The 27941-nt window shown below is 41.9% G+C and overlaps 1 protein-coding gene across 5 annotated transcripts; it reads left to right on the forward strand.

The window, feature by feature from the left end:
• Positions 1–144: 144 nt before the first annotated feature.
• LOC309342489 (solute carrier family 22 member 15-like) lies at positions 145–27939 on the forward strand. 5 transcript variants are annotated; one of them, XM_081862992.1, is made up of 12 exons: positions 145–428; positions 3535–3681; positions 8584–8716; positions 13273–13437; positions 18740–18869; positions 19563–19784; positions 21242–21382; positions 21545–21633; positions 21939–22047; positions 23709–23781; positions 24427–24585; positions 26005–27939. In XM_081862992.1, the coding sequence occupies exons 1-12, from the start codon at positions 345–347 to the stop codon at positions 26029–26031; spliced, it is 1479 nt and encodes a 492-aa protein (XP_081719118.1). In that variant the 5' UTR covers positions 145–344; the 3' UTR covers positions 26032–27939. The 5 variants fall into 5 exon arrangements, 4 of the variants coding, with proteins under 4 accessions (XP_081719118.1, XP_081719117.1, XP_081719115.1 ...); XR_014156850.1 differs by lacking the exons at positions 145–428; positions 3535–3681; positions 26005–27939 and adding exons at positions 3769–4502; positions 5812–5954; positions 25273–25962 and having other exon boundaries at positions 24427–25202; XM_081862991.1 differs by lacking the exons at positions 145–428; positions 3535–3681 and adding exons at positions 3769–4502; positions 5812–5954 and having other exon boundaries at positions 24427–24590.
• The last annotated feature ends 2 nt before the right edge of the window (positions 27940–27941 follow it).

The raw sequence follows: 27941 nt of genomic DNA on the forward strand, positions 1-27941 counted from the left end.
CCCTTTTGTCCCAGAAACCCTTGCGCGCTCAGGCCACTCCCCGCTCTGCTCCTGCCTACTTTGATCCTTGCGGCTGAATCGGGGAGAAAAGGGGGCGGGGCGGGGATAAGAGTGGCGGCGTCCTAGCCCCGCCCCCAAAGTCCTGTCAGCAACCGCCGCTAGAGGTCGCTTAGAAACCGTTTCTCTCTTCCTCCTTCCCTCCCTCCCCCACACTTCGGCCACCTCACCACCTTTGGATGGCGGCGGCGGCGACCGCCTAGCGCAGGAGCGCTCGAGGCCCTGCGGCGCTCGCTCGCTCGCTCGCTCTCTCCGACGGGGATGCTTCGGAGAGGCCCGGGGGAGCCATGGACTTGGACGAGGCCTTCGGCTTGGTGGGGGAGTTCGGCCCCAGGCAGAAGCGACTCACCGCGTTCCTGGTGCTGCTGCAGGTGGGGGCGACGCGCGGGGCCCGCCCGGCTCCTCCTCCTCCCCTCCCCCCCCCGCGTGGCCAGATGGCGGTTGCCCCCATAATTCCCTCCGCCTCAGCCCCTTTTGTCACGGGGTGTGTGTGTGTGTGCGTGGCGCGCGTTGCCAAGGCAACAGCCAGGGCGCTACGTGGACCTGGGCGCGGGGCAGGCAGGAAGCGGCTGCGCTGCCTCGTGGAGGTTTGAGGGGAGCGACGTCGCTTGTTCCTGCAACGCAGCTGCTTGTGAGGAGGATGCTGCTTCCTTTGGAAGCACCTGACCAGCGAGACTCGCCCTCCGGGGCGCTGGGTGTATGGAGAGGGGAGAGACCTCCCCCTGTGGAATAGTTCATAGAATTGTAGAGGGGACCATGAGGGACATCTAGTCCAACCTCCTGCCCAACGTGGGAGTCGCAAAGTGATTTCATGCTCTTTATTCAGCTCATAGTGGTGAGGAGGAATGAAAATGAAAGTCCCCTCAAAGCTTTATATACATTATTTACACAATGGGCAGCACATGATTGGCTAATTCCGGAATTCTATTGTAAGCTAATCAGGTTGTGTATTCACTTCTATCTGGAGCATGATTGGGTGGTTCCTGCCAACCAATCATACTGCTGCATTGTTCTAGGACCAATCAGACGGCTGCATTCTGAATCCTATTGTTCTAGGACCAATCAGACTGCTGCAGTTTGGATTCTATTCAACTCAGTACATAACAGTGGGGCTCCGACCCACAACCCTGAGGTTCAGATTCTCAATGCTCTGCACGTGCTGCGGGGAGGCTTGTCAGCCTGAGAAAGTAGCCTGCTTGGAGAAGGAAAACATTGGTCCTAAACCTCCGCAGCCATGAAGGATATCTTGGGGAGAAGTAAAGGCTGATGACCCCCCCCCCAATACTAATTGACCAACTCACTCCCCACCCCCAGAAAAGTGCTGCTTAAGATTTTGAAGTCACTTATTGTTTTTATCTTGTGTAACGTGACACAGAAAGCTCAGAGAGTTCTGTTGACACAGTCATTGAGAAAGGTTCACACACAAAAGCTAGATCTTCACAGGTTAAGGATGAACCACTGTTTACAGTTGGAACTGGTTCTCCGAAAAGTCCTGAGACTGAACCAGTCAGCAAAGAGGATCAGCACCTCATACGCAGGTCTGAGAGAGTTACAAAGGGCGTACCACCAAAGAGGTATTCTCAAGAGTTTGCTAGTTCAGCTGTTGCATGTATTACTATTGTTGACAACTCAAGCCAGGTTAAGGGTATGTCTAAGACAGAGACAAAGACACAACAGGGAGTTGCTAATGTTTCCTAACCAAGGTAATGCAGATGCACTCATTCCTTGGAAGTCAGACAACCAGAGAGTTACATTGGTGAAACCAGTGGCGGGTAGTTCCAAGGGTGGAACTGAAACAACAGGGGATTGTTACATGTATAACAACTGTTTGTTTTCTTCTCTGGATCAAGCTTTGTCCGCAGCTAACGATGATTCATATGGGGGAGGATGTCAGTATATGGAAACATCACGGCTGCAGACAGCCAGATTGTTGACATCACATGATGTGCCTATCTGTGGGAAAGAAGAATTTCCCAGGACGTTCACAGGCTGGATGAGTCTCTGTGAAGAGTGTAATTTGAAACCTTCTGTGTGCGCATGTTCAGGAAGTTTGTCAGACGTGCTAGAAGAACTGAACTGAAAGGACGTGTTTTTCTCTAGTGCTGTAATGTCAGAAATAAACATCATGTAAATAGATTTCTGACTTATTTTCTTTCCCCTGCGGAAGCAGGAGAGAGGGGTTGTGCATTTTACCCACGCTTGGGAAAATGTCGCCTATCAAAATCTCCCTGGTTTGTCTGGATATCAGCCAGAGGAGGTTACCGGTAAGCAAGCTCCAAGGACAGTGAAAGGGGCCAGCCTCTATGGAGGGGGCTTGCAAACCAACAATGACTTGGGGATACTGCATTATCATTTCCATAATTGGGGCCTTTATTTGAAAGATTATTTAAAAACTTAGAGAGCTTCTTACGTACTAAACATTGATTAAAGAGCTGTTGAATATGATAATGGAAAATTTACATCATTAAATATAATAAAAAGTATATTACTAAGGAAGATTTTCAAGACCCTCAAATCCCACCCCGTCCTTAAGAATAGATAGAACAGGAGATTTTACTGGTTTTAAATTGTTAGGCATTTCAAACTGTGTGATCTTAAAGGTAAAGGGACCCCTGACCATTAGTTCCAGTCGTGGCTGACTCTGGGGTTGCGGCGCTCATCTCGCTTTATTGGCCGAGGGAGCCGGCGTACAGCTTCTGGGTCATGTGGCCAGCATGACTAAGCCGCTTCTGGCGAACCAGAGCAGCTCACGGAAACGCCGTTTACCTTCCCGCCGGAACGGTACCTATTTATCTACTTCCACTTTGTGCTTTCGAACTGCTAGGTTGGCAGGAGCAGGGACCAGGCAATGGGAGCTCACCCCGTTGCGGGGATTCGAACCGGCAACCTTCTGATCGGCAAGTCCTAGGCTCTTTGGTTTAACCCACAGCGCCACCCGCGTCCCTATGTGATCTTAGGCATAAGCTAAGTCCAGTGGGACAAACTCCATGTGCATGAGGCTGTAGATTCACTCAGTGGCAAATAATTAGTCTTCTCTTTTTTGTTGTTGGAATGCCTTTGTATGAACACTTGGAAGATGCTAATTGTTTTGATGGCCAGTGTGTTTGTGAAGTAGAATATTATTGCATACTGTCTGTGTGGTCAGCTACACAGTAGAACCCTTTGCAGGATTTTTGTCAGTGAGAGAAATTCCAGCAAGCATCAAATCTTGCCTTTACAGAAACAGTGGTCTCAAGTACAGTGCTTTACTTGGTTCCATAAAAATGAAATAGCAACCAATCATATGTATGGCAGGCAGTAAAAAGGCCTAGATGCAATAGGTGTAGGAGCTAAATTCAATTTTTCCTGTCTGTACAACTCTACACTGGGTTCTGTTTCTTGGTCACACCAGAGCATGACTGAGTGTTGGGACCTGGCATGTGTATTTATTTATCTGACTGATTGCTCTAAATAAACTCTCCTTGTTTTGCTTTTAAGGTGTTTGTGGCCTTTCAATCTATGCTTATTGTGCTAGTGGGAGCAGTGCCGGAATATCATCTCGACCTGGAGGAGATTCAAACTAGTAGGGAGGCTCTTGCAAAACACGTCAGGTTTACCAGCAACTTCACATCCATAGTAACAGAGGCAAGTATATTTTGCTGCTGTTTCTTAGCATTCTTTTCTATTTTTTAGGTTTCTTATTTTGCCCATATGCCTTCAATATAGGATGCTGCCTCTTAAAACCTTGGAAGAAAAGAATGGGTTAGGCTTGTGTGAAAGTTGCAATTCATTTTTAAATGAGAACATGGAATTCACTGCTAAAGAGAAAGTCACTTGAACTAGTACTCTAACCTTTAGTGTTTCATAGTTCTAACATTTCTCCTTATGCCGTTCAACATGTAAGTACTACTCCCCTGTGTAGAAATAATTTGTTAATTCTAATTCTTCAAGGCTTAGAATTTATTACAGTATGATCTGAATCCTTTTATAATGAAAGTGTCATAGTGTAACTTACACCACATATTTACGTTTATACATTTTAAAAGTCTCACAAACCTAATTAGTCTGTTTAATGTACAGTCAAATACTGCTGTGGGCATTTTGAGCGTCTTTTTCTGTTGGATCTCTTCTCTTTTGTTGTCTGTATTTTTTAGGATCCAAAGAATTTTGCATCTTCTTTCATGTGTCCCAGGGTACTTTGAGTTTATAGTACTTAAACAGCAGTGCTCCTGCTCCTGCCACTGGCAACCTTGCTTATGGAACAGATGAGTTTCAGAAGTAGTTTGTAATATGTCTGGCCACAGTTATCCATGTCTACGCGACTTCTCAGTTTGACTAGTGCAATGCACTTTACATGGGGCTGTCGTGGAAGACTGCAGCTAATGAAGAACACTATGGCTAGACTCCCAACTGGGACCAGGTGAAGAGATCACATTTCAGCTGTACTAAAACAACACTGTTGCTCAGTAAGTTTCTGAGCTCAGTTCAAAGTCCTAGTCTTATTCCTGAAAACCTCAGCATATTGGAACCTGAATACCTATTGCATTACTTCCTCCCACATCGGCTGAGATTGTCATCTGAGACTTTCCTCCAGTTGCTGCCATTATGGGCAGCAGGTAGTAGTCAGGATGAGAGAATCTTTCAGTGTGGTCTCATCACCTTTGGAATGCTCTCTCCAGGTACCCAGGCACCCTCAAAAGTATTATTTCAGCATCAGGCAAAAAAACAAAAAAAAAAAAAAAACCAAAACACATTTATGTTGAGAACCACTATAGTTTAAACATAGAGTAAACCTTACTGCCAATTTAAAAAGCAGTAAAGTTAAGGCAGTAAAATGGAGGCAATTTTCGTTCATATGCATTGTTCTGTTTTCTTTTTAAGAAGGCTTTGTTCAGTGGAAGGGAAGGTTGCTTCTAGCTGGATGTCTCTGGGAAGAGCATTCTGTAAAGTGGATATCACTGCAGAAAAATCTCTGTTCCACATTGCTTTTAAATTGTGCCTCCACAAGGGAAGATCCACAGAGGAAGGCACCAGCTCTCAGAGAATGTGGCCCCACACGCAGTGCTCTTGATGGCACCTATTATTTTGTTTTTGTTTGCTTTAAGGTTCAAGAGATACAGGATGGTGATACCTACATTGCATTAATCACAGTTGACTTCAAATATCATCTAGAACATTTAATAATAGGTTTGTGCCCCACAGGTACATGTTTCCTACTAAAGAGGGAAACATTTTTTTTAAAAGCAAAAATGATTTTATATCCTTGCTTGTTTCATTTTTGCTGAATAAAAATTAGACTTTTTGAACCACTCGTGCTGCCCATTAAAAGAAGGTTAGTAGTAATCACTTGATTTTACAAAAGAACCAGAAGGGGGGAAGGGGCTTTTGTTAGAATCATCATGTTGATAACACAGAAAGTTAAATAAAAATTGGAACATGCATACTGCTTCTCCCTTAGGAACAATCTGGTCTGTTTGCCCAGCAGGAAATTAGTAGATTGGTTAATAAGCGGAGTCTGCATTCAGCCTTCTTGGAAGTCTGCAAGCTGTTTCTACAACATGCAATTCTTTTAGCTCTGGTTCTATTACCAGCATTACCAGTGTGCTTCACCACTGATAATTATCACTGTTTTTAGGGCAAATGCAATAAGGATTATTACAAAAACCCCTGGGAGCCGCTGCCAGGCAGTGTAGTAGGCAATTCAGAGCTACTTGAACTAAAAGTCTGACTTGGTATAAGGCAGCCTCCTATGTCTGTGCTCTTTTTGTGTCTCAGGGTGTGGTCTGAAGGCACATAAGTCTACCACCTTGCTGAAGCTAAGCAGGTCTAGGTCTGGTCAGTGCCTGGATGGGTGACCACCTCGGGACCACATGTTCGCTGCCTTGAGTTCCGTGGCAGAAGAGAGGCAGGAAATAAATGTAAGGAAATAAAATTAATAAAGCAGTGATGAAAAGCTAGGGCTATAGAGGTTGCATTTTTATCACCTCGGAATTGTATGTGAGAAAGTGATATTGTCAGATAGTTTCTCTGGCCCTGGGTTAGTGCTCTCTAGTGCACCTTTAGATTATTTTTAAACTTATTATTTCTCTTGCTACTTGTTAGCCATGCTTCCCTGCCTCTATGTGCATCTCTTTCAAACATTGTTCAAAGCAGCATTTACATATTTGAAAGGGCATATATAAAGTATGGGATTGGGTGTGTGCAAAGCATTTGCTCATCCAGAGTTCCATGTGCCTAGCCTGATTTCAATGTTTAAGAATCATTTAAATTATTTTCTAGCCCTTATCCATGTGGTACTTGCATGCTACTGATTTGTGTCCGTCAGGGAAGATGTACACATATGTACTAGCTGCTTACATAAAGGGTGCTGCACAGGTTATGAACCCTTTAAACATGGAACTAGGCTGCTTGAAACCCTTTGAAGGTGACTGCTCTTGTGGGAACCAGCATTTTGTTTAAATTTGGGCCCATCATTGAAAGAGATGTCACACAATTAGTATCTTCCAAGTAGCCTCATGTTGGTGTTCTTAGTATTTAAATTGATTTGTAAGCACATGCAAACATGGATGCATTTTCTGCTTTCCTTTTTACTGCAGAACACTCAAGTGTTTGTGCTCTCTAGCCTTAAACAGTAGCTAGTGTAGTGCCTTCCAGATGTTGTTGGACTCCAGTTTCCATCAGCCCCAGCCAGCATGACGAATGGCCAGGGATGATGGGAGTTGCAGTCTAACAACATCTGGATGGAACCACACTAGCTACATTACATTGCGTTCTGGAGAATTGAAATGGTGGGAGCGAGAAGTTGCTCAGTGATTTATAACATAATAAAATTCCTGGTTTTGCAGATGTATGCATGGAAGTGCTTATGATTATTTTGAGTGGTGTACCTCTGTGTTCTGGCTAAAATCACTGTTGGAATAATCATATAATATTCTGCACATAAATCCTGATAGCTAAACGTCCATTCTTCATAAACTATATGTTCTTGGTCATGTCAAAACTTCTGTTACATCTTAGCCAGATGGCTTAGTTGGTAGAGCATGAGACTCTTAATTTCAGGGTCATGAGTTCAAGCCCCACGTTGGGCAAAAGTTTCCTGCATTGCAGGGGGTTGGACTGGATGACCCTTATGGTCCCTTCCAATTCTATGATTCAAGAACTGCCAAAGGCTTGAAGGTATGATGGGCTCACAAAGCGTATTAAAATTATATTGGTGTATGTTTTTCTCATTTCAAAACTATTATAAAAATAGGCATAATAAAGCTTGATAAATGTAATATTATGTCAGTTTTTGAAAACTGGCTCTTGTATTGCTTTGGTAAATGTTTAAATGTTTTAGTGTTTGGGTGTGTGTATTTCACTCTAAGATCTGTATTTGAATTTTGTGCATTTATAAACTGAGTGAGAGCCAAACATGTAGGTAAGAACTACAGATGTAATAAGGGGAAAAAATGAGTTACAGAAACCAAACTTTTAAGAAATGTCAATGTAGATTAATAAAATGCTGGACATGTTCTTAGCATCACTCTTAATTTCAATATTTTATCCAGCTGCATTTTCATTTCTTATAACGGTGGTTCCTGTAGCTCATCTCACCTTCCCGCTTGGATTAACACCCAATTGTATGGTGTTGTTTGTTTTTGTACTTGTACTGATCACTAACCTTCATATCAAGGACTTCATCAGAAGCTCTAAATCTGTAGCTTCCTAGAATTACATTGAAATATGAGGGCCAGCTGTTTAAACAAGGAGCCGTTATGAATTCAGCTCGATATTTTGCTAGTTACCATAGTAACCAATGTCAGATTGCAGTTCTTTCCTACGCAAAACTCCAAAATGTATTCCAGACCAGAGAGCTCCTCTATGTCCCTAATGGTCTGCGATGGATATGCTTCTGTGCTCTCTTCTTGAGATGACTTATGAACTTGGGGGTTATAGAAGGCATTTTACTGTTCCCATTGTGCAATTCTACCATAGTCCTTTTTCATTCACAGCCAGGCAGTTTTGCATGCCATGTGGGTATTAAGTAGCCTCTTGTAGAAAACCAGCATATAATAGGAAATGCATTGTAAACCGATGCTTGGGAAGTATAGTGCACCAACAATTTACCTTTAAACTTCAAATCTGATGTGGGAAGGTAGAATAAATTTATGTTCCATGTGCCAGAATATGGGTCTTGTCTGTTTCCTGTAAAGTGGGAGAAAATTTTAAAGTGCATTTTGGTTGGCAGGAGGGATCCCTGCCTCTTTCATTTGGTAGATGTTACTTTAGCCTGACTGGGAGTTTAATGAATCGGGAGCAGCAGTTTCAGGAGTATGTAAGCAAGTATGTATGCAAGCAAGCAAGCTAGCAAGAAGAGAAAGGATTCAGCAGTCACTTCCCAACCAATCTCCTGGCTACATTGGAAATGGCAGCAACTTGTTTCTGACTAACAGGCCTGTTGCCATTACACTAGTTTCTGTCTAGTGGACCTGTTGAGATTAGATAACTTATCACTGGTTTGTTACTATGTTTTAACTGAAAAGAGTCCTTTTTTGTTTTTAACAGTGGTATTTAATCAGACATGAAGCATATAAGGTGAGCCTGGCAGCATCCTTGTACTTTGCTGGGTTGCTTATTGGAAATATATTGTTTGGTCAACTGTCAGATAAACTGGGCAGGAAGCCTGTGTATCTAACAGGTAAGATAATATGGAAAACTGTGTATCTGGCACAGTCTTTTGGTTGTTTGAAATTTGCGAGTTTAATATCACCTAGGGATTTTTTTAGATTTAAGTGATTCATACTGATGGTGTATGAGTGCCTTATTTGTGTGTGTATACATTTATACACACACACATTATATTTCAGAATTGTTTCAGAATCAGTACACAAAATTATGAAATTACAAAATAAAATTACTCTGTAATACTAAATGCACTTAACTAGGGAGAAATCCCCATTGGATGCTATGGGGCTTAACCTCTAAGTCAGCAGTCGCCAGCCTTTTTGGGTCTGGAGCACACTTAGAATTTCCAGAAGCTGCCAAGGGCACCACTCACAAAATGACTGCCAGCTCCAAAAGTATAGAAATAAAAATGAGATGGAAACATAAAACATCAGCTGAGCAGCTCAAGAAAGCCCTGCTGCTGCTGCTCCAACTCATGTGAGGTGGAGGGGAAGTGGGACTTACTCAGCTGATATGCGGGGATGTTTCCCCATGCATCAGCTGAGCAGCCTCAAGCCTCAGTAGCTGCTGCTTTCCGGTACATCAGCTGTTAACCAGGAGGTTGAAGAGCCTCAGCAAAGTTCTGCCGTGCCTCCAGCTTGTGAGGAGACCCTCCCAACAACAACTATGGAACAGTCCTTGCTGTAATAATAATAATAATAATAAATTTTATTTATATCCCGCCCTCCCCAGCCGAAGCCGGGCTCAGGGCGGCTAACAACACTAAAACAATACAACATTATAAAACATTATAAAAATGAGTTAAAAACAAAATTAATGGCAACCATAAGCTAAAGTCTTGAAAAGATTGCCAAAGGAGGGAGTCAGGCTGCGCCCTAACAAAAGGCCAGGTGGAACAGCTCTGTCTTGCAGGCCCTGCGGAAAGATGTCAAGTCCTGCAGGGCCCTTGTCTCTTGTGACAGAGCGTTCCACCAGGTTGGAGCCGCAGCCGAAAAAGCCCTGGCTCTGGTTGAGGCCAGCCTAACCTCTCTGTGGCTTGGGACCTTCAAGGTGTTTTTATTTGAAGACCGTAAGTTCCTCTGTGGGGCATACCAGGAGAGGCGGTCCCGTAGGTACGAGGGCCCTAGGCCGTATAGGGCTTTGAAGGTTAAAACCAGCACCTTAAACCTGATCCTGTACTCCACCGGGAGCCAGTGCAGCTTGTATAGCACCGGATGAATGTGATCTCTAAGCGAAGACCCCGTAAGGAGTCTCGCTGCGGCATTCTGCACCCGTTGGAGTTTCTGGGTCAGTCTCAAGGGCAGCCCCACGTAGAGCGAGTTACAATAATCCAGTCTGGAGGTGACCGTCGCGTGGATCACAGTGGCTAGGTCAGGGCGAGAGAGGTAAGGAGCCAACTGCTTAGCTTGGCGGAGATGAAAAAATGCCGCCTTTGTTATAGCTGCAATCTGCGCCTCCATAGAGAGGGAGGTATCGAAGATTACACCCAAACTCTTAACGGACGGTGCTGGCACTAATTGCACCCCCGCAAGAGATGGGAGTTGCCCCCTCAGTCCCAAGTCGTCCCGTCCCAGCCAGAGGACCTCTGTCTTCGAAGGATTTAACTTCAACCGGCTCCCACGAAACCATCCAGCCACAGCCTCCAAGCATCTGATCAGTGTGTCTGGGGCCGAGTCCGGGTGGCCGTCCATCAACAGATAGAGTTGGGTGTCATCAGCATACTGATGGCAGCCCAGCCCAAAACTCCGGACAAGCTGGGCGAGGGGGCGCATAAAGATGTTAAAAAGCATCGGGGAGAGTATTGCACCCTGGGGCACACCACACACCAAGGAGTGGCGGGATGACAATTCCCCCCCAAGCGCCACCCTCTGTCCCCGACCAGAGAGAAACGAGCGCAGCCATTGAAGGACTGTGCCCTGGATCCCCACGTCGGCAAGGCGGTGGTCTAGGAGTTCGTGATCGACCATGTCGAAGGCTGCTGACAGGTCTAGAAGAATCAGCAGCCCCGACCCGCCTCGATCCAGCTGCCTGCGGAGATCATCTGTTAGGGCGACCAGAGCCGTCTCGGTCCCATGACCAGCGCGGAAGCCGGACTGGAATGGATCCAGAGCTGATGTTTCATCCAGAAACCTACCAAGCTGTTCAGCAACCGCTCTCTCAATCACCTTACCCAGGAATGGAGGATTCGAAACCGGGCGGTAATTGGATAGATCTAAAGGATCTAATGATGTTTTCTTTAAGAGCGGGCGCACCACTGCCTCCTTCAGTTCCCCTGGGAATGTCCCAGCGCCAAGAGACAGATTGATGATATCCCCCAGGGGGCCCCGCACCTCGTCTGGACACGCTCTAATCAGCCAGGACGGGCACGGGTCGAGAGGACAGGTGGTGGGCTTTCCAGCTCGGAGGAGTCTGTCCACATCAGCTGGGGATATCCAGTCAAAGTGGTCTAATACTGAACCCGAGGACAGTCGAGGGGCCTCCAGTTCCTTTATTGTATCCAAATTGGCAGGGAGGTCATGGCGGAGCAACAAGACCTTCTCCGCAAAAAAGCTCGCGAATGCCTCACAGCTGTGTGTCGAATTGTTATTTAAATTTGGCTGTCCTTCAAGGGACGTTAAAGACCGAATTATACTAAATAATTGCGCCGGGCGAGAGCCAGCGGATGCAATGGAGGCCGAGAAGTAGGACTTCTTAGCGGCCTTCACTGCCATCTCATAGGTTTTCATAAAAACCCTATAAGATGTTCTTGAAGCTCCGTCACGGGCACCCCGCCATACTCGCTCTAGCCGTCTGAGGTCCCGCTTCATTTTCCGGAGCTCCTCGGTAAACCAGGGAGCCCGGTTTCTGCGGGGTCGCAGAGGGCGCTTAGGTGCGATCTCATCGATGGCTGCCAGGAGCTGGGTATTCCAGGCCTCAACAAGCTCAGTCAATGAGTCGCCAGGGGGAGAAAGGTCCCGCAAGGCTTGACGGAATCTATCAGGGTCCATCAGCCTCTGCGGGCGAGCCCAAATTGGCTCGCCACCCAAGCAGGGTGGGGGTGGAACGTCAATCCTGGCTTTCAGAGCATAGTGATCAGACCATGGCACCTTCATTGAAGGAAACATGATCACATCTATACCGATGCCAAAGATCAAATCCAGCGTGTGGCCTGCTTGATGTGTGGGGCCCGAAACAAACTGGGAGAGCCCTAGTGTCGCCATGGAAGACACCAGGTCCAGAGCCTGTGAGGAGGGAGTGGCATCAGCATGGATGTTGAAGTCCCCCAATACCAATAGGTTAGGGAACTCCAAGGCCCAGCCAGCCACCGCCTCCAGCAGGCCTGACAGGGTGGCTGCTGGTGTGCTAGGTGGCCGGTACACCAGCCAGACAGCCAAGCTCACCTCGGAGCCCCACACTAGGCCAACACATTCAATGCCGGGGATCGATGGCGATGGTAGAGCCCTGAAAGAACAATCTTCCCGGATTAATAACGCCACCCCTCCCCCCCGGCCCACAGTCCGCGACTGGTGAAGGACGGAGAAACCCGGGGGCGCCATCTCTCGTAAGGGATGTAGAGCATTCAGAAGAAGCATTCAGAAGAAGCATGTAGAGCATTCAGAAGAAGCAAAAAATAAATAAATAAAGGGCTGTCGTATCCTGCCTCCCAATATTCAGCTGAGGCCCCTCTCCTGCAGCTGCCTGATCCATGGGACCAACAGGCAGCAAAACAAGTGACAGGTGATTTCCACACTTCCTCTACTTCAGCACAGATTTGAAAGCCTCTGAAGTAGCTGTCTATTGAATGCTTCACATAGCTGTGAGGCAGCAAAACAAACAAATAGAAAAATAGAGCAGCAAGTGTGTGGATCTAAGGACTAGAAAATAAGAAACAGGCAAGGTGCATTAAAGGGAAAGAGTAGGTCTGTAGGACACATGGGATTCCTGCTGCTTGGTATCCAAACAACTCACTCATCAATCACAACTCTGATTTCACAGGAAGGAGCAGCCAGGCTTCATAATTTTCTTTCAAGGGGAATGAGGGCTAGAAACTTCTCCTTTTTTAATGCATGCTCAGTAAGGTGCCAGGTTGGCAACCCTCTGCTCCATGTAAACATGCACGGAATTGCAGTGTTGTCTTGTAGAAGGAGCATTCACAGATTTCCATTTGGACACCTTTGGCATTTTAGATATTGCTAACACATTTGCGAGTAACATACATTTGTGTCCATACTAAAATAACTTAGTAGGAAGACTTTGGGGTTAAGTGGTAGCTACATTCTCTTATAAATATAGCATATTTGATTTTTTCTAAAAAACAAATCTTAATTTGGGGTACTGTCAACTCGTGTGTGTATGCATAATTTGTCTCTTGATGTTTTAAGATACTAGAAGTACAGTATGGTCTATTTCAGTGGAGCTAGGTTTTCACCTATGGTGGGGGGGAACTTATTATTTCTCCTTTCACCTTATTTTTTCTTCATTGAAAACTGCAATCCTATACATACTCAATGGGACTTACCTCTTAGTAGACATATGTAGGATTGCACCACAAAACTAATATTTTTTTTACCCATTATATGTTTTGTGCAGGTCTTTTCTTAGATGTCATTTTTGGGTATGTTTCAGCATTTGCTCCAAACTATGACATTTTTGCAATGTCGCGCTTTTTCGTTGGAATTACAAATGGTGGTATGTCTCTAGTGTCTTTTGTTTTGACACAAGAATATGTAGGAAAATCCTTTTGGGCACTGACAGGTAAGAGATGAGAATTTGATTCAGTCTGCTAAAAAAAAAATGCAGTTCCTAAAATTCTGGCAAAAAAAATAAATATTTAGTAGATCTTTATTTCTGATGGGAATTTGATTCTGTGATTCTGTAGAACCAGTTACTAAAAACTGTAAAATTTGTGTTTGGGGCTTTCCACCAGTTGTGTCCTACTCAGAGTAAACCCATTGGAAATAATGGCTATGACTAGCTTAGATTCATTAATTTCAGTGCATCTATTTAGGTGGATACAACACTGAATTTGTTCAGTCAATAATTGTTTTTTATGACAGACCTTTTTTCTTTACAATAGATATTTTGCTTCTTTGCTTTCAATACTCCTAATTCTATTGCTCAAAAACTTAAGCACTGGCAGAAGCACATTCCCCCCCCCCCCCAATAAATTTCTGCTGTGGGTTTCTTTTTCTTTTCTCTCCCTCCACCCAGCCTTCCCTCTTCAAGTAATGATTCTTAGTGTTTGAATGAGACTTTCCTGCCCCATTAAACCACACATGACGTTAAATTTGTGTCTTGGGGGAGACTGAGCAACTCTTAATTCCTCACACCCCCATTTTGGTTTTCAGCAGGAACCTTAGAGCAGTCAGGGAAGCCTTTATGACCTTTTCATTTTCTTTCTTGAATGTTGTCCTGCCTGTGACAGTTAGGCACTGCATAGAATTATTTTAAAATGCTGTCCTCAGGCAGGATCATAACCCAAACACTCTTGTTTAGCACCACTGAACTAACCGTATGTCAGAAGGCTAGTTTATCACTGAGGACAAGTGATAACTTGTACTTTGTGAAGAATGGACTTTCATAGATCGAACACAGCAGCTAGACTTCAGTGCTTTTCTCTGTGTATTTCTCTTTCCAGTGGAATTTGCCCAAACCCTCCAGCCCCTATAGGCATTCTGTCCTTGTCCCATTACCATCATATGGAGGGAACACCATTCACTTGCCCCAAACCTGCTGTTACATCCTCATTTCCAACCGGCATCAACTTCAACTTCCCGTCTGAAAACGGGAGCCTGCTCTACGTGTTTAGGCCTCCCCTTGTCATTATAAACCCTTCAGGATCAGAATTCTGAATGGTGCAGCAAGCCTACATGTGTAGAGAATGCTTCCCACTTCAGACCTCCCTGCCGTTGATCATTGCCTTTCACAACAGTGTTGATGATGTGTGTGTTGTCATGACAGCAGCATCTGAGACTCTGTAAGCTACAGGTTTTGAACTGCAGTTGTGAACTGATCTTATTGGTAACTAGTGCAATTAATAATACATAAAATAGATTGCCAAGCTTTTTGTTAATCCACAATTCCCTTGACGGACAGATCGTTTAGAAAATTCTGAAAGTCCAAGTAGCATATAGATTAAGGTTGCAGTCATAGTAATGTGGCGACTCGCTGCACAATCTTAAGCATGTTTACTTGGAACAAGGTTCCACTGTCTTTAGAGGGGTTTAACGTAAGGGTGCATAAGATTGCAGTCTTCGAGTAAAGTGTATTGAAATTGGTGGGATTCTCCCTTCCCCCTCCCAAATAAATAAATAAATAAATCAGTTTGAAATGTTAATACTTTTGAAAATGGCTTTCGGCCCATTGCCTACATAATTTATGTAGTTCCCATCTCTATTCTGGATTATATTTTAGATTATGCTGAGATACATCAGTTACAACATTTTCTTGCCAGTGCAGTGTAGTGGTTAGGAGCAATGGACTCGTAATCTGGTGAACAGGGTTCGCGTCTCCGCTCCTCCACATGCAGCTGCTGGGTGACCTTGGGCTAGTCACACTTTTCTGAAGTCACTCAGCCTCACTCACCTCACAGAGTGTTTGTTGTAGGAAGGAAGGGAAAGGAGATTGTTAGCTGCTTTGAGACTCCTTAGGGTAGTGATAAAGCGGGATATCAAATCCAAACTCTTCTCTTCTTCATCTTTTTTTAGTTCATGTGTGCTGTTTGTTTTTCATTTTACTCACTTTAGATCCTTGAATTTCAAAAAAGTATTCTTAAACAATTGGGATCTAATTTCTTAAAGTAAGTTTGCTGTGGCTTGCTAGCTTGCCTAAGATTCAAGAAGGTTAGAGTATGTAGTTAAGATAGTTTTATTGTACTTGATTCAAAAACTAAATTTTATTTCCTAAATGTTTGAGTTGGTTTCCAATTGGCAAAGTCCACAAAGGTGTTTCAGGTCTTTTAGCTTATAGGCTCAAATATACATAAAGTAACTAAACAGTGTTGGACTCCTCATGAGTAAGGGTTTATGAATTATGGTCTTATTATACAGTCATGTAGAAAAAATCTGCTCCTTTTCCCTTATGGGGCATTCAAGAGCCCGCACAGAGTCCTTAAGTGGGTTCCCTATTGGTAGGAGGAATAACAGAGGCCAACCAGAGAATATTGAGAAGCAAAGCAGCTAGTAAGCCTGATTAAACTGTTGCAACAGGGTGCTCACTCAACACATGCAGGACGGAGGAGGAACCCAGAACAATGGTGTGCAAGCCCTTATATAGACTTTTGAAATTGCCCACTCTGTAGCTCAGGACCACCCCAAAAAACATCATACATACATCACAGAAGGAGGCAGTCTACAACAGAAATCCTGTCTGCCAGGATACCTAACAATGACCAGCGATTGCTTACTTGGGCAGCCAGACCATTCTTTTTTTTTAAAAAAAAAATAATTTTTATTAACAGGCCAATCACATCACATTATTCAAATCACATTAGTTCCAAATTATACAGCCAAATTTTAAATTTTGTTGAGGGTACCCATACATCAAGCTCCGCACGAGTCCAAAATTCCGGATAACTCCAGGCATCACTTATTTTACTGCTTTAATTAGACAGTTCTATCCAGTTCGATCCGGATAGTCCTTTATTACTTTCTTTCTCATCTTGTTGTTATCATATATTCCTTTCTTTGCGATCTCTGATGATTCTCACAAGCAGATTGAAAACTGGCGTCTCTGTGTGGGTTTTGTACTCTTCAAAAACCATATTGCTCAGGGACAGCCTCTGTTCAACGCTTCCATAAACAAAGTTAATCTTCGGTCTGTCCTTTATTTTTTCTCAGGCTAGCCAAATAAATCAAATAAATCAGGAGGCTCTGTCAGGTCAAACTTGCATTCCAACACTCCTTCTCTTTCGAACGATCCTGATTCTCCTCCCCCCTGTTCTTCTTTCTCCAGCAAGCCTGTCTTGGTGAGACCCCATTTTTTAACTGCGTCATAAAAAATTTCCTCTTTCTCACCGTTCACCAGTCTTCTCTCCTGTTGTAATCCATCCCCACACAGTTCTTAAAATCCTGCTTATGATTAATAAAAACGCGACAATCTTATTTCTTTCTGGGGTGGAGGGTTATTAATATCACATCGTGCAAAGAAAAAAAGAGTTTTTTCCTCCACCCCCCACTTCGTTCCAAACTTACAGTCTCCTAGTGGTGATTCATCAGAAGATTTACTTATCCATCCGTCACTCCCGGTCACAGAGATCCATTAATCAGCAGCCTTATCTGTCGAGCTTTACTTGATGTATGTGCTTCAGCTTCATTTCCAATCGTATGTTTCCAATTATAATTCCAAGCTGAAGCAACCAGCACGCGCTAATTGGAATCGGCGACAGAAAGATCTGACTTCACCGAGGGCTTGTGCCAAGTGTTCGGCACCCCCATCTCTCGGATTAGGGGGTGCATTGTGAACACCGCTGGCAAGACAGGGCCCCCCCCCACATCCTGGGAGGGGGGAGGGAAGGCTGCATACTTCCCATAGCAGCCCCTTAATTACCTCGTATGGGTCAGAGAGATGTTATTGTTGGCCATCTTCCAACGCGCCACCTGGTGGCCCCCCGCCAGATCATTCTTTTGTGATGGTAAATACTTTAATTCCTGAATTAATAGGCTCGCCCTATTAATACACAAAGATGCCCTAAAGACAGGTAAGCAGAAGACAATGGAGAGGTTTTCCCATTTCCTTCCTCCTTGCAGAGAAACATTTGAGGTCAATTTGGGAGAGTCAAAATGGTTTCAGGATTGCTGTCCTGTACTATTTCAGACATGTGGTTTATATACTTATGTATGTGTTTGCCTTGTAAATTTATGAACATTTAATTTATATATATGAGACCTTAAATTCTTATAACAACAAGGTGGCACAAAAGTAGGTATACGACTTTAGAATCCACTTTATTTGTTCTTGACTCAAGTTCGCTATCATCATTCACAATAATCCTTTTATCTGACTCCACTATTCTTTCCAACTGTCAGCCTGAAATTTAACTGCCACTTTGTGGTAGGTCAGTTATGGGTACCTCTATAATCTGTTGTCATGAATTTCACTGATTCAACTGTATACTGTATTTTTTGCACCATAACACTCACTTTTTTCCTCCTAGAAAGTAAGGGGAAATGTCTGTGCGTGTTATGGAGGGAATGCCTACGGGTGGCGGGGGAGATCTGCTGCAGTCGTGAGCAGAGGATCCATGGTTCCCCTTTCTTCCCTCCTCTGTGGCTCACTTTGAAACAGCAAAGCAGGAGAAGAGCCTCTGAGTGGGGAAGAGAGAGGGACAGAGAGCCTGCTTCTTTAAAGGAGCAAAGCGGGAGAGCAGGGAGAAAAGCAGAGCCTGCTTGCTTTAAAGGAGCAAAGCGGGAGAGGAGAGAAGCCTTCTCCCCTTATACCCCTCTTCTTCATTATTAGCAGCATCCTTCTCCACCCACCCCACGCGTGCTTCTTCTCCCCTTAAACTCCTCTCCTGCATTATTAGCAGCATCCTCCTCCACACACCCCACGTGTGCTCCTTGTCCCTTGAGTGCTTTTCCTTCCCTCAACACTTAAAACGTGGTTACAAAGCACGGATCCACATGGATCCTCAGGATTTTTGCACTGGGTCACCCCAAATTCACCATCAGATCACATAGCATGTCCATGGCTACATCTTGCACCAAAAAAATCACGCACCCACTGTTGCCTGGGGCTGCAGTGGTGCAAAAACGTGGTTACAAAGCATGGATCCACATGGATCCTCAGGATTTTTGCATTGGGCTACTCCAAACTCACTGTCAGATCACATGTCTGTGGCCACAGCATGAACCACAAAAATCATACATCCACTGTTTCATTTAGAATATTTTTTTTCTTGTTTTCCTCCTCTAAAAACTATGTGTGTGTTATGGTCGGGTGCATGTTATAGAGCGAAAAATACGGTACCTACTTTTGGGTCACCCTGTATGTATACTTTCTATGTGGAGAGACTTATAGCCATAGTTAATGAAACCTCTTGCTTTTTTTCTATTTTCAGGCTCATTAACAAATTTGACATTTGCGGTTGGCATAGCAATTTATGCATTATTGGGTTATTACATAAGAGAGTGGCGTTTCCTTGCCTTCGTATCCAATTCTCCAGGACTTTTCTTTCTCCTCCTCTCTTTGTAAGTAATGTTTTGTTTATGTTATATAACTTGCAAACCAGAAATAAAGTATTATTACTGGAGAGCAGACTAGTAAAGGTAGAATTTTGAAATGACTTGTGTTCTAAGTAAAATAAGTTAGAGGAACTTGGGGGATTTTTGTTTTGCTGTCCATAATCAAATGCTTACATATTGCTTATGGAACAATATAATCAGATGAAAAATCCAGTTGGTTGTGATTTTCACAAACACCCCTTTGTATTAATGGAAGTCAAGGTTGGCAGTGTTTGCACATGCAGTATAGCTTTATTAGAATTAAATGACTGAACAGTTTTTGTACTTTTACTGATTCATGAAAATAATATATATCTATGGAATATGACCATAATGGGTGGATATATAAATAATGTGGCTTTGCTAATTTGGGAGCCAGAGAACTGGAAGTAATCTTGTTTGTTGTCATTCTGTACCATTCTGTTAAAATATTTTGATAAATTTGGCTAATCTCACAGTGGTTTGCAGATTCATAAATTTAAAAGACTGCAGATCACTAGCATACACTATTTTTACCTGCTTTCTGATAGATTTTGTCAAGCTTTGAAAGGCTAGTAATATATGATGACCTAATGAAAAGACACTTGTGTTAATATACAGATTTTAAAAACCCCAAAATAATTATCCATGGCATCTTGGTTTGAATGTTTCTCTTTACAGCATGCTTCCAGAATCACCAAGATGGTTATACTCCCAAGGGAAGACAACAGAAGCAGAGAATGTGCTACAATACATAGCCCTTGGTAATGGGAAAGAAAGAGTGTCTGTGAAACTGAAGCAATGCACAGGAGCAGTAAAAAAGGATGATTCAGCTTCTGGTGTCCGAAGCCTCATTAAGCATCCAGTCCTTCGGTGGCGCACTGTCATCTTGATGTATATTTGGTAAAATAAAAATAATAAATAATAAAAAGAGCTTCTAAGGGTACATGAATTAGTTGCACACACAAAATAGCAAACTTGGGGCTATTTGAAAAAAATGTTATTCTGCTGATGCCTCATTGGAACAACTTCAAAATTACCTGATGTTTCCAAAAGTAGATAAATATTTGTATAGAGCTATGAGTTTTTCTGAGTCGTGAGGCATTATTTTTTTGATTCTGCCTCTTCTGCTCCCAGAGCAGAGTTGAAGTTTTTGTTTCTTTCTTTTTCTAAGTTTCATACCTTCTGTGGTATAATGCTTAAAGAGATAATCATTATGAGAAGTATAATAACAGAACTATTATTATGAATTCCATTTAGAAGTGTGTATGGATGTGTGTCTAGGGGGATTTAAGAGCACAAGGTCCATTTTTTTTTTAAAAAAAAGCAAATTTATTTTTTAAGGGTATCACTCCACAAAGAAGGTTACAACTGAAATAACTACTATACAGTATTTATTATTTCTTGATGGAGTGCTTCATATGAGTTGGCTTTGTTTTATTACTGTAGGTTTGGGGTCTCCCTAAAGTCTTTTGTACTAAAGATTATACTGGATGTTGATACAGTCAGAACCAGATGCAAAATAATCACTTGCAGTGGACATGCAGAGAAATTTTCTTTCTCTAGGTCTTTTAGGGATTGAGAAAGAAAAGAAGTTGAGCTGCCTGTATTCTAATTTGATTTTTATCTTTCTGTAACTAGTTGAAATTAAGCTTGGTGTGATTGAGGTTTTGATAGTTTCAACAGAATCTTAATCCAATTGTCTAAATTTGTTGTTTATGGCACAATTACCTTATTGGTGTATTTGAAATGCACCTGAACAGGAATTGCACCACAAATGGTAAAATAGCATAAAATAACGTACAGTGGTGCCCCGCAAGACGAACGCCTCGCAAGACGGAAAACCCGCTAGACGAAAGGGTTTTTCGTTTTGGAGGCGCTTCGCAAAACGAATTTCCCTATGGGCTTGCTTCGCAAGACGAAAATGTCTTGTGAGTTCCTGCGGGGGTTTTCCCCCCCCTTCCCCCCCTTTTCCTAAGCCGCTAAGCCGCTTATCAGCTGATCCGCTGATAAGCCGCTTAACAGCTGATCGCTAAAAGCCGCTAAACCGCTAATAGCGCTAATCCGCTAAGCTGTCAATGGGCTTGCTTCGCAAGACGAAGAAACCGCTATACGAAGAGCCTCACGGAACGGATTAATTTCGTCTTGCGAGGCACCACTGTAATCAGACAACTAGCAAAATCTCAGGTGGAGTTCTGTTTTGGCTCTTGCTGTTATAACTTGCACATGTAGCCTTGTTGTCTGCTTTCTTCTGTTGTGTACATATTCTTTATATGGTACAAAGATAAGGTTACTGTTGCATACATCACTGACCTTTGAGGATCTGCATTAGCTGATCAACCTTTAACTGATACATTTAGGTATGTGTGCAGCCTTGTCTATTACGGCTTAACACTGAACGCTGGAGAATGGGGAGGAAACCTATATCTAAATGTGGCTCTTTCTGGCCTGGTAGAAGTTCCAGCATTTCCACTCTGCATGTTCTTCATTGAAAAATCATGGTAAGATTTATTTATTTATTTCCGCCCTTTGGCATCTTTGGCCTTCCTTTACTTGTATAGTTGGCCCTTAATAAAAAATATAATATCATTTCAAATAATCAAATTGTAAAATACATTTTTGCAGAGATTTCAGCCTGAGCTGCTTCTACATTTTCTCTTTAGGTCAGGAAGACGTAAAAGTACAACTGCTTTTTTGATACTTTCAGGCCTTGCCTGTATATTCACTATGTTCCTACCAGAAAATAGAGCTGGTGAGTATATGTCCTTTTCTAAGTAAACATTACACACACATAATTCATCTCATCAAAAGGCATGAAAGCAGGTGCATGCAGTGTTTTAATGCCAAAGAATAACTTTTGTAAAAGAGAACTTCTGACACAAGCTAGAAGCTGCCACTTGAACTTAAATACAAATGTTCTTGAAACAATTTCCTTGTTTTCAGTGGAATCTTCTCCAAATGTGGCCAAATCAGAACTTTGCCTTTGTGTGTCATTTTACTTAATGGGGGAAGGTGGAGCTGATAATGGTAACACATTTCTTTCAAACTCTGTTTTAGGATTTTTATTCAGTCCCAACATCTTAGCTTTATATGGGAAATTGACTGTAAGTGCTGCTTTCAACATCGTATATATTTACACTTCAGAACTCTACCCAACAGTAGTGAGGTAAACAATTTTCTTTTTGTATTTTTTTAAAAAATGTTGGCTTCAAATCCCATACGATTCTCATATACCAAGAGCGATAATGCGCAAAGAAATGAAACCTCATCGGCAAGTGCATTCAGCTTACAAGCTACAGGTGTGCCAGCATTAGCATTGCTGTTCCTGAGTTACATGTTTAGAAGCTTGAATGTTTTAAATCATGGAGATTTCTCCACATTTCAAGTCTTTCTGGGACAAAATGATTCATATATACAGTGGTACCTTGGGTTACATATGCTTCAGGTTACATATGCTTCAGGTTACAGACTCTGCTAACCCAGAAATAGTGCTTCAGGTTAAGAACAGAAATCGTGCTCCGGCGGCACAACGGCAGCAGGAGGCCCCATTAGCTAAAATGGTGCTTCAGGTTAAGAACAGTTTCAGGTTAAGTACAGACCTCCGGAACAAATTAAGTACTTAACCCGAGGTTCCACTCTACTGCTTTTTAAGGAAGAGGATCCCATATGTGATCAGCTAATCGCATTTGAAACAATATTGCATGCTTGAATACATTTCTCTGCTTAAACATTTGTATTGTTACCGGCCACCCCAGTCCCTGCCAAGGCATGCCTGGGATTCCTTTAGAGAATTGAAGATGTGGTGGAGGTTGTCAAAGCTTTAAGAAGTATGATTTATTCATGTATTTACACCTGAGTTTGGATGGAGGGAGTCCAGATCTTATAGCATTGTCATATCAAGAGGGACTTGTTCCCCACAAGAGTGCAGTACTGGAATCCAAGACATCTCTCTCAGCCTCCCTTCAGCCAGCTTGCCCAAGGCAGATCTCTGTCCTTGTTCTCTCCGTTCCTCTTTCCAGTACACTTTAGCAATCTCTGTCTGCCCAGGACCAAGGATTCCTCTTAGATGGGCCATCAACACCTTTTGTCATGTTAATGGGTTTGTTCTTCACTAGCAGGGCCAGGCTGGTTTGCATAAGCCAGGGGTCGGCAGCCTAAGGCCCATGGGCCACAAGTGGCCCACGGGGGTTGTTTAACTGGTCCATGAGTCGCTCCCGAACCAAGCCACCTGCTCGGCGAGTCCCCATGCGGGCGCCGGAAATCGCAGGCGTGCGAGATCCGGCCCACAGAGGGATCTCTGCTGGAGTGAACCGGCCCAGGCGAGGTAAACCTTGCCAACCCCTGGCATAGGCCAACCCAGGGATTCCTTGTCTGGCACAGTTCTGCAGCTTGTTATTTTCATTCATACCCCAAATAATCAAAATCCTACCATTTATGAATTTCCAGGGTTTAGGTTGCTCCCACACCAAACCTATAGCATTAGCATTTAGTAAAAATATTCTTTACAAACTATGGAGAAATTAAAAAATGGTGTTTTATCACCACCTAGTGGTAAGATGCCATTTTCTAAAATTCACCTTGCATTCTTCCAGGTTACACAGTATGATGATTAGGAAGTCAATTGTATGGAAACTAATATAACAAGATATCTAGTATTGTAATACATTGTAATCTTTTTGTATGGGGGTAAAGATTACATGATTATTTCAGCACAACAATCTTGTTATGCATAAACTGTTTAACAAAATTAAAAGGTTTCAGTGTTGATCCTCTCTTCGTAGGCAAATATTTTGCAGATACTTAACACAAATTCTCTTTTTAAAACAGAAATGCTGGCTTAGGTGTATGTTCAATGACTTGTAGATTTGGTGGTATTTTGGCTCCATTTGTCCCTTCTCTGGTAAGTAATACGACTTTACTTCCCTCCATTATATTGCATTATACAAACACACACACACACACACACACACACACAATATTTAGCACTAAATGAAGCAGGGTTACATATGCTATAGTTAACCATGGCCATAGCTGAAGTGATCATACTCTTGCAGTTTCCTAGTAAATGGTGTGTTGCTTTCTATGGACTGAAAATAGTTTAGCACATTACATTTTCTTCAGCAGAAGAAGAATATAACTGTCTTCAACAACAGTTCTTTAGCATGTCAAAAAGGTACCAAGTTGTATCCAACTAAGTTATACACATTGTAGATCAATTGGAATTAAGAAACCATGTTAACCACAGCTGTAAATTTTAGTAGGTCTACTCTGAGTAGGATTAGCATTGGATACAACCCATTGATAACAGGACTTAAAGTGAGCTGTCATTGAATTATTATTATTATTATTATTATTATTATTATTATTATTATTATTACTGTATAGCCTATGGGTATCTGTATATATACAATTATATTTTTTCAAATGTCTGTCTTGGGAATATGCATATGAACTGAGTGGGTAATAGATTTGTTGGTATTTGTTCTTCAGTAACTTGTGTAAGTGTGTGTGTATCAATTATGAATTTATTACTAATTTCTTCTAGAAATCCCTTGGCCCATCTGTACCATTTGTGGTCTTTGGAATCAGTGGATTGTCAGCTGGTTTCCTTACTCTTCTACTACCAGAAACTGTGAATAAACCCATTGCAGAGACCATTGATGATTTGCAGACACCTACCTACCAAATACTTAAAAACAAAAAGGCAGAGTAAAAATGATTTTTTTAAAATTTCTGAAGTAACCTCTGTCCCTATTAGAATCTAGGAAGTCTCTAATTTATTTGAAATCTCAGAGTATTCCCCCCCCCCTTTCTCCTTATTTCTCAAATGTACATACTTAATATTTTTTTCAATGTCTAATGAGAAAGAATTCTCCAAATGCTGGATGTAATCTGTTTTTTATTTGTATATAGGAAATGTTGTTCTTAGCAGAGTTTCTGTGTTATCTCATTCACTCGGCTCCTTGCTTGCTTTTACTTAGTCATGCTGTTACTGATAGGCTATTTAATGTGTGGTATCAGGAATAGCTCCTGGTTTCATATTTCTCATTCCATCATTATGGAAGCCATCTGGAATATTTTCCTATAGCAACAGACATATGGCAAATAAAACTATGGAAATGATTGTCTTAGTTTTGTCTGTTTTAGTAGTTGTCATGGATAAGTTTCAGCAAAATTGCCATTGCCACTTTAAAAAGAAATGTAATTCTGATCCCATAATAGCAGTGGCATTTGGGGATTACAGTTATTTAATGTAAACTCTTTAAATCTATAGAACATTTCAAAGTATTCAGTCAAGGTTTTCAAATGAGAGAAAAGTTTGTCATTTCAGAGGAAATGAACATTTTTGTGAAGATATTTAAAAAAAAATTGGTTGATGTAAAATATACAGTTGCTAATTCTTAAAGAACATGCATTACACAAGTAAATTATTTCTATTTGACATATGTAGCTATTAGCTGTGGCAAAATTTGTCAGGTAACCTTTTCAGTACAGTCGTACCTTGGAAGTCGAACGGAATCCATTCCAGAAATCTGTTCAACTTCCAAAACTTTTGGAAACCAAAGCGCAGCTTCTGATTGGCAGTAGGAAGCTTCTGCAGCCAATTGGAAGCCGCGGAAGCCGTACTAGACTTTTGAATTCCAAAGAACAGTCCCAAACTGGAGCACTCACTTTCGGGTTTGTGGCATTCGGGAGCCAAAATGTTTGACCAACAAGGCGTTCGGGATCCAAGGTACAACTGTATTTAAATGCTCATGTAACTGAAACACTTGAAATAGTTAGATTCAATTGAAATTAGGTTGGAGCATTTAGCATATTATTTTTTGCAAAGGCATTTGTAAAAAACACAATTAAAAATCACTTTAGGTAGCCCTATAGAAGCAGAGTTATTTATAATTTATCACACTGCTCCAATTGTTCTAGGACAACATACCCAACGGGAAACATGCTTTGCTCTTTCCATCATTATGGATACTGTCTTCTCTTTTAATCCCTGTATAGCACTTAGAAAATGTTAGGTATTATATGTGATTAATAATAATAGTGACTAATAATAATAATAGATAGCAGTAGAAAACAACGACAACACATTCTAATAATTTATTTTCCATCTGCTTAACAGGTAAATCAGTTAGAAGAAAGCAATTAGTGTGCAATAACCATATCTTGGTTGAAAATGACAACAGTACTTCCACTGTTGAGGTGTGGTGCCATCAAGATTCAACTCTAAAAGTATTTTGGGAATGCCAGTACGCTCAATAATGTGAACTTAAATTGTGAATGGCGGGAAGGGGTTATACAAACTCATGAGGAACAATGAAGGAGTGAAATATCTATCTTAAACTGCCACACTCTATAAACGTTCTAGGACATTCAGAATTACCTGGTGATTTATGTCTTTGGCAACAAAAGGACCAGTCCTATATTGATTAGATGACTTAACTGTGTAAGTGTTAAATTATACTGAGGATTTTTACAGTAATCCTAAACATGAAAGCAAGAGGAAGGTATTTAATTGGTGCATCTGGCTTATTTAAATAGGCTCAGGATATCCTTAGCACAGTCTTCTTAAAGCACCTTCAGAATGGAGGGTTACAGGTCAGCCTGGAATATTTAGGCGTTGTTACTTTTTACACTCTTCATGATGCCAATATTTTTGTATTTATGTTTTAAGATGAATGTTCCACAATATTTATAAAGACCAAAGATGCCTTTTGTTACTGTTTCAAACTGTTGCTGCAATATGACTTGTCTGTAGTAAGAATTAAATTTATTGCAGTACAAACCTGCTGTTAGAAACAGTTGAGTGATCAATTAGGAAATGCAGGTTTTGTGTGAAGCAAGTTACCAATGACGTTCCATGTATCATGGCAGAAAGTGTTATATATGATTATGGAGTGGATACAAATGTGCCCATCCATCTGCAGAAAAATTCTTCCACTCAGAAGGGCTGTTTTATAGCCCACATCAGTGGCGTAAAGTATAAAAGTGAAAGTAAATCCAAAACTGTTCATCTTTTTGCACAAGAGCCTTTTGCATAAACTGAATCATGAGAAACACCATAGACCAGGCATAGACAAACTCGGCCCTCCAGATGTTTCGGAACTACAACTCCCATCATTCCTAGCTTACAGGTTCAGTGGTCAGGGATGATGGGAGTTGTAGTCCCAAAACATCTGGAGGGCTGAGCTTGCCTATGCCTGCCATAGACCCTCCCTACTACACTATAGCATTGCAATGAGCTGCAAGCCCTTTGCAATATTGCATTGCCACTTCTTTTCCTTACGGTTCTTTGAATCCAATCCTAACAAGAGTTTTCACAATATGACATCATACCAAAGGGATTTCTTTTCATTTTGCCCTTGATATATGGGGAAATTGAAGGTTAAAATGGTGTTTTGATAGCCTGCTGGAAACAAGGCCCACAGTTTATAGCATTCAAGCAGACTGCTGTCAGCTGTCAAATCATTTTGGTGTCTGGCAAAGACTCAGCTGACAACGATCTACATTTACAGTTTATGATTTCAGTGTCAAACTATTAAAATAAAGTAAGCATAGCAAAATAATAATGATAAAACACCCTTACGATACCTGGCTTACAATTCTTTAAATATCTATTATTTATTTAAACACGTGCTTCAGCACTTGGTTATTAAACTTGACGAACTATTGGGTTTGTGGGGCTTTTTTTATATATACTTCTGCATATTTCATTTTTTAAAGTTCCAAAACATAGCAGCCGGAACTTTTTGTCCATGTCATTGGGTAATTCATTAATTTATGTTGATGTTCATGTCCAAACAACAGAAAAAAGATGGAAGACCCATTTTTACATGGGGTTTTGCTTATAATTATGGAAAGCTTTATAAATCTATATTTTTGTAAGAGAAAATACAGCTCCTGTGGAAGCAGAAGTGAGTTGCTAAGATAATTTTCCACCAACTTACTGACACATAATGAAATAGTTCTCATGTCAGATAAATAATAATGTATCTTTAACGAGGCTGTTTTATTCCAATGATGTTTCAAATGGCTAATAAAAACACCTTTTAAATGCTG

Source organism: Podarcis erhardii, assembly GCF_964252035.2.
Source record: "Podarcis erhardii genome assembly, chromosome: 5".
NCBI lineage: Eukaryota > Metazoa > Chordata > Lepidosauria > Squamata > Lacertidae > Podarcis > Podarcis erhardii.

Bases quoted from the DNA above. Each gene is read 5' to 3' on its own strand.
- LOC309342489 (XM_081862992.1), top strand. From the start codon at position 345: ATGGACTTGGACGAGGCCTTCGGCTTGGTGGGGGAGTTCGGCCCCAGG. The intron at 429-3,534 runs GTGGGGGCGACG...TTTGCTTTTAAG, and splicing joins CGTTCCTGGTGCTGCTGCAG to GTGTTTGTGGCCTTTCAATC. The intron at 18,870-19,562 runs GTAAGTAATGTT...TTCTCTTTACAG, and splicing joins TTCTTTCTCCTCCTCTCTTT to CATGCTTCCAGAATCACCAA.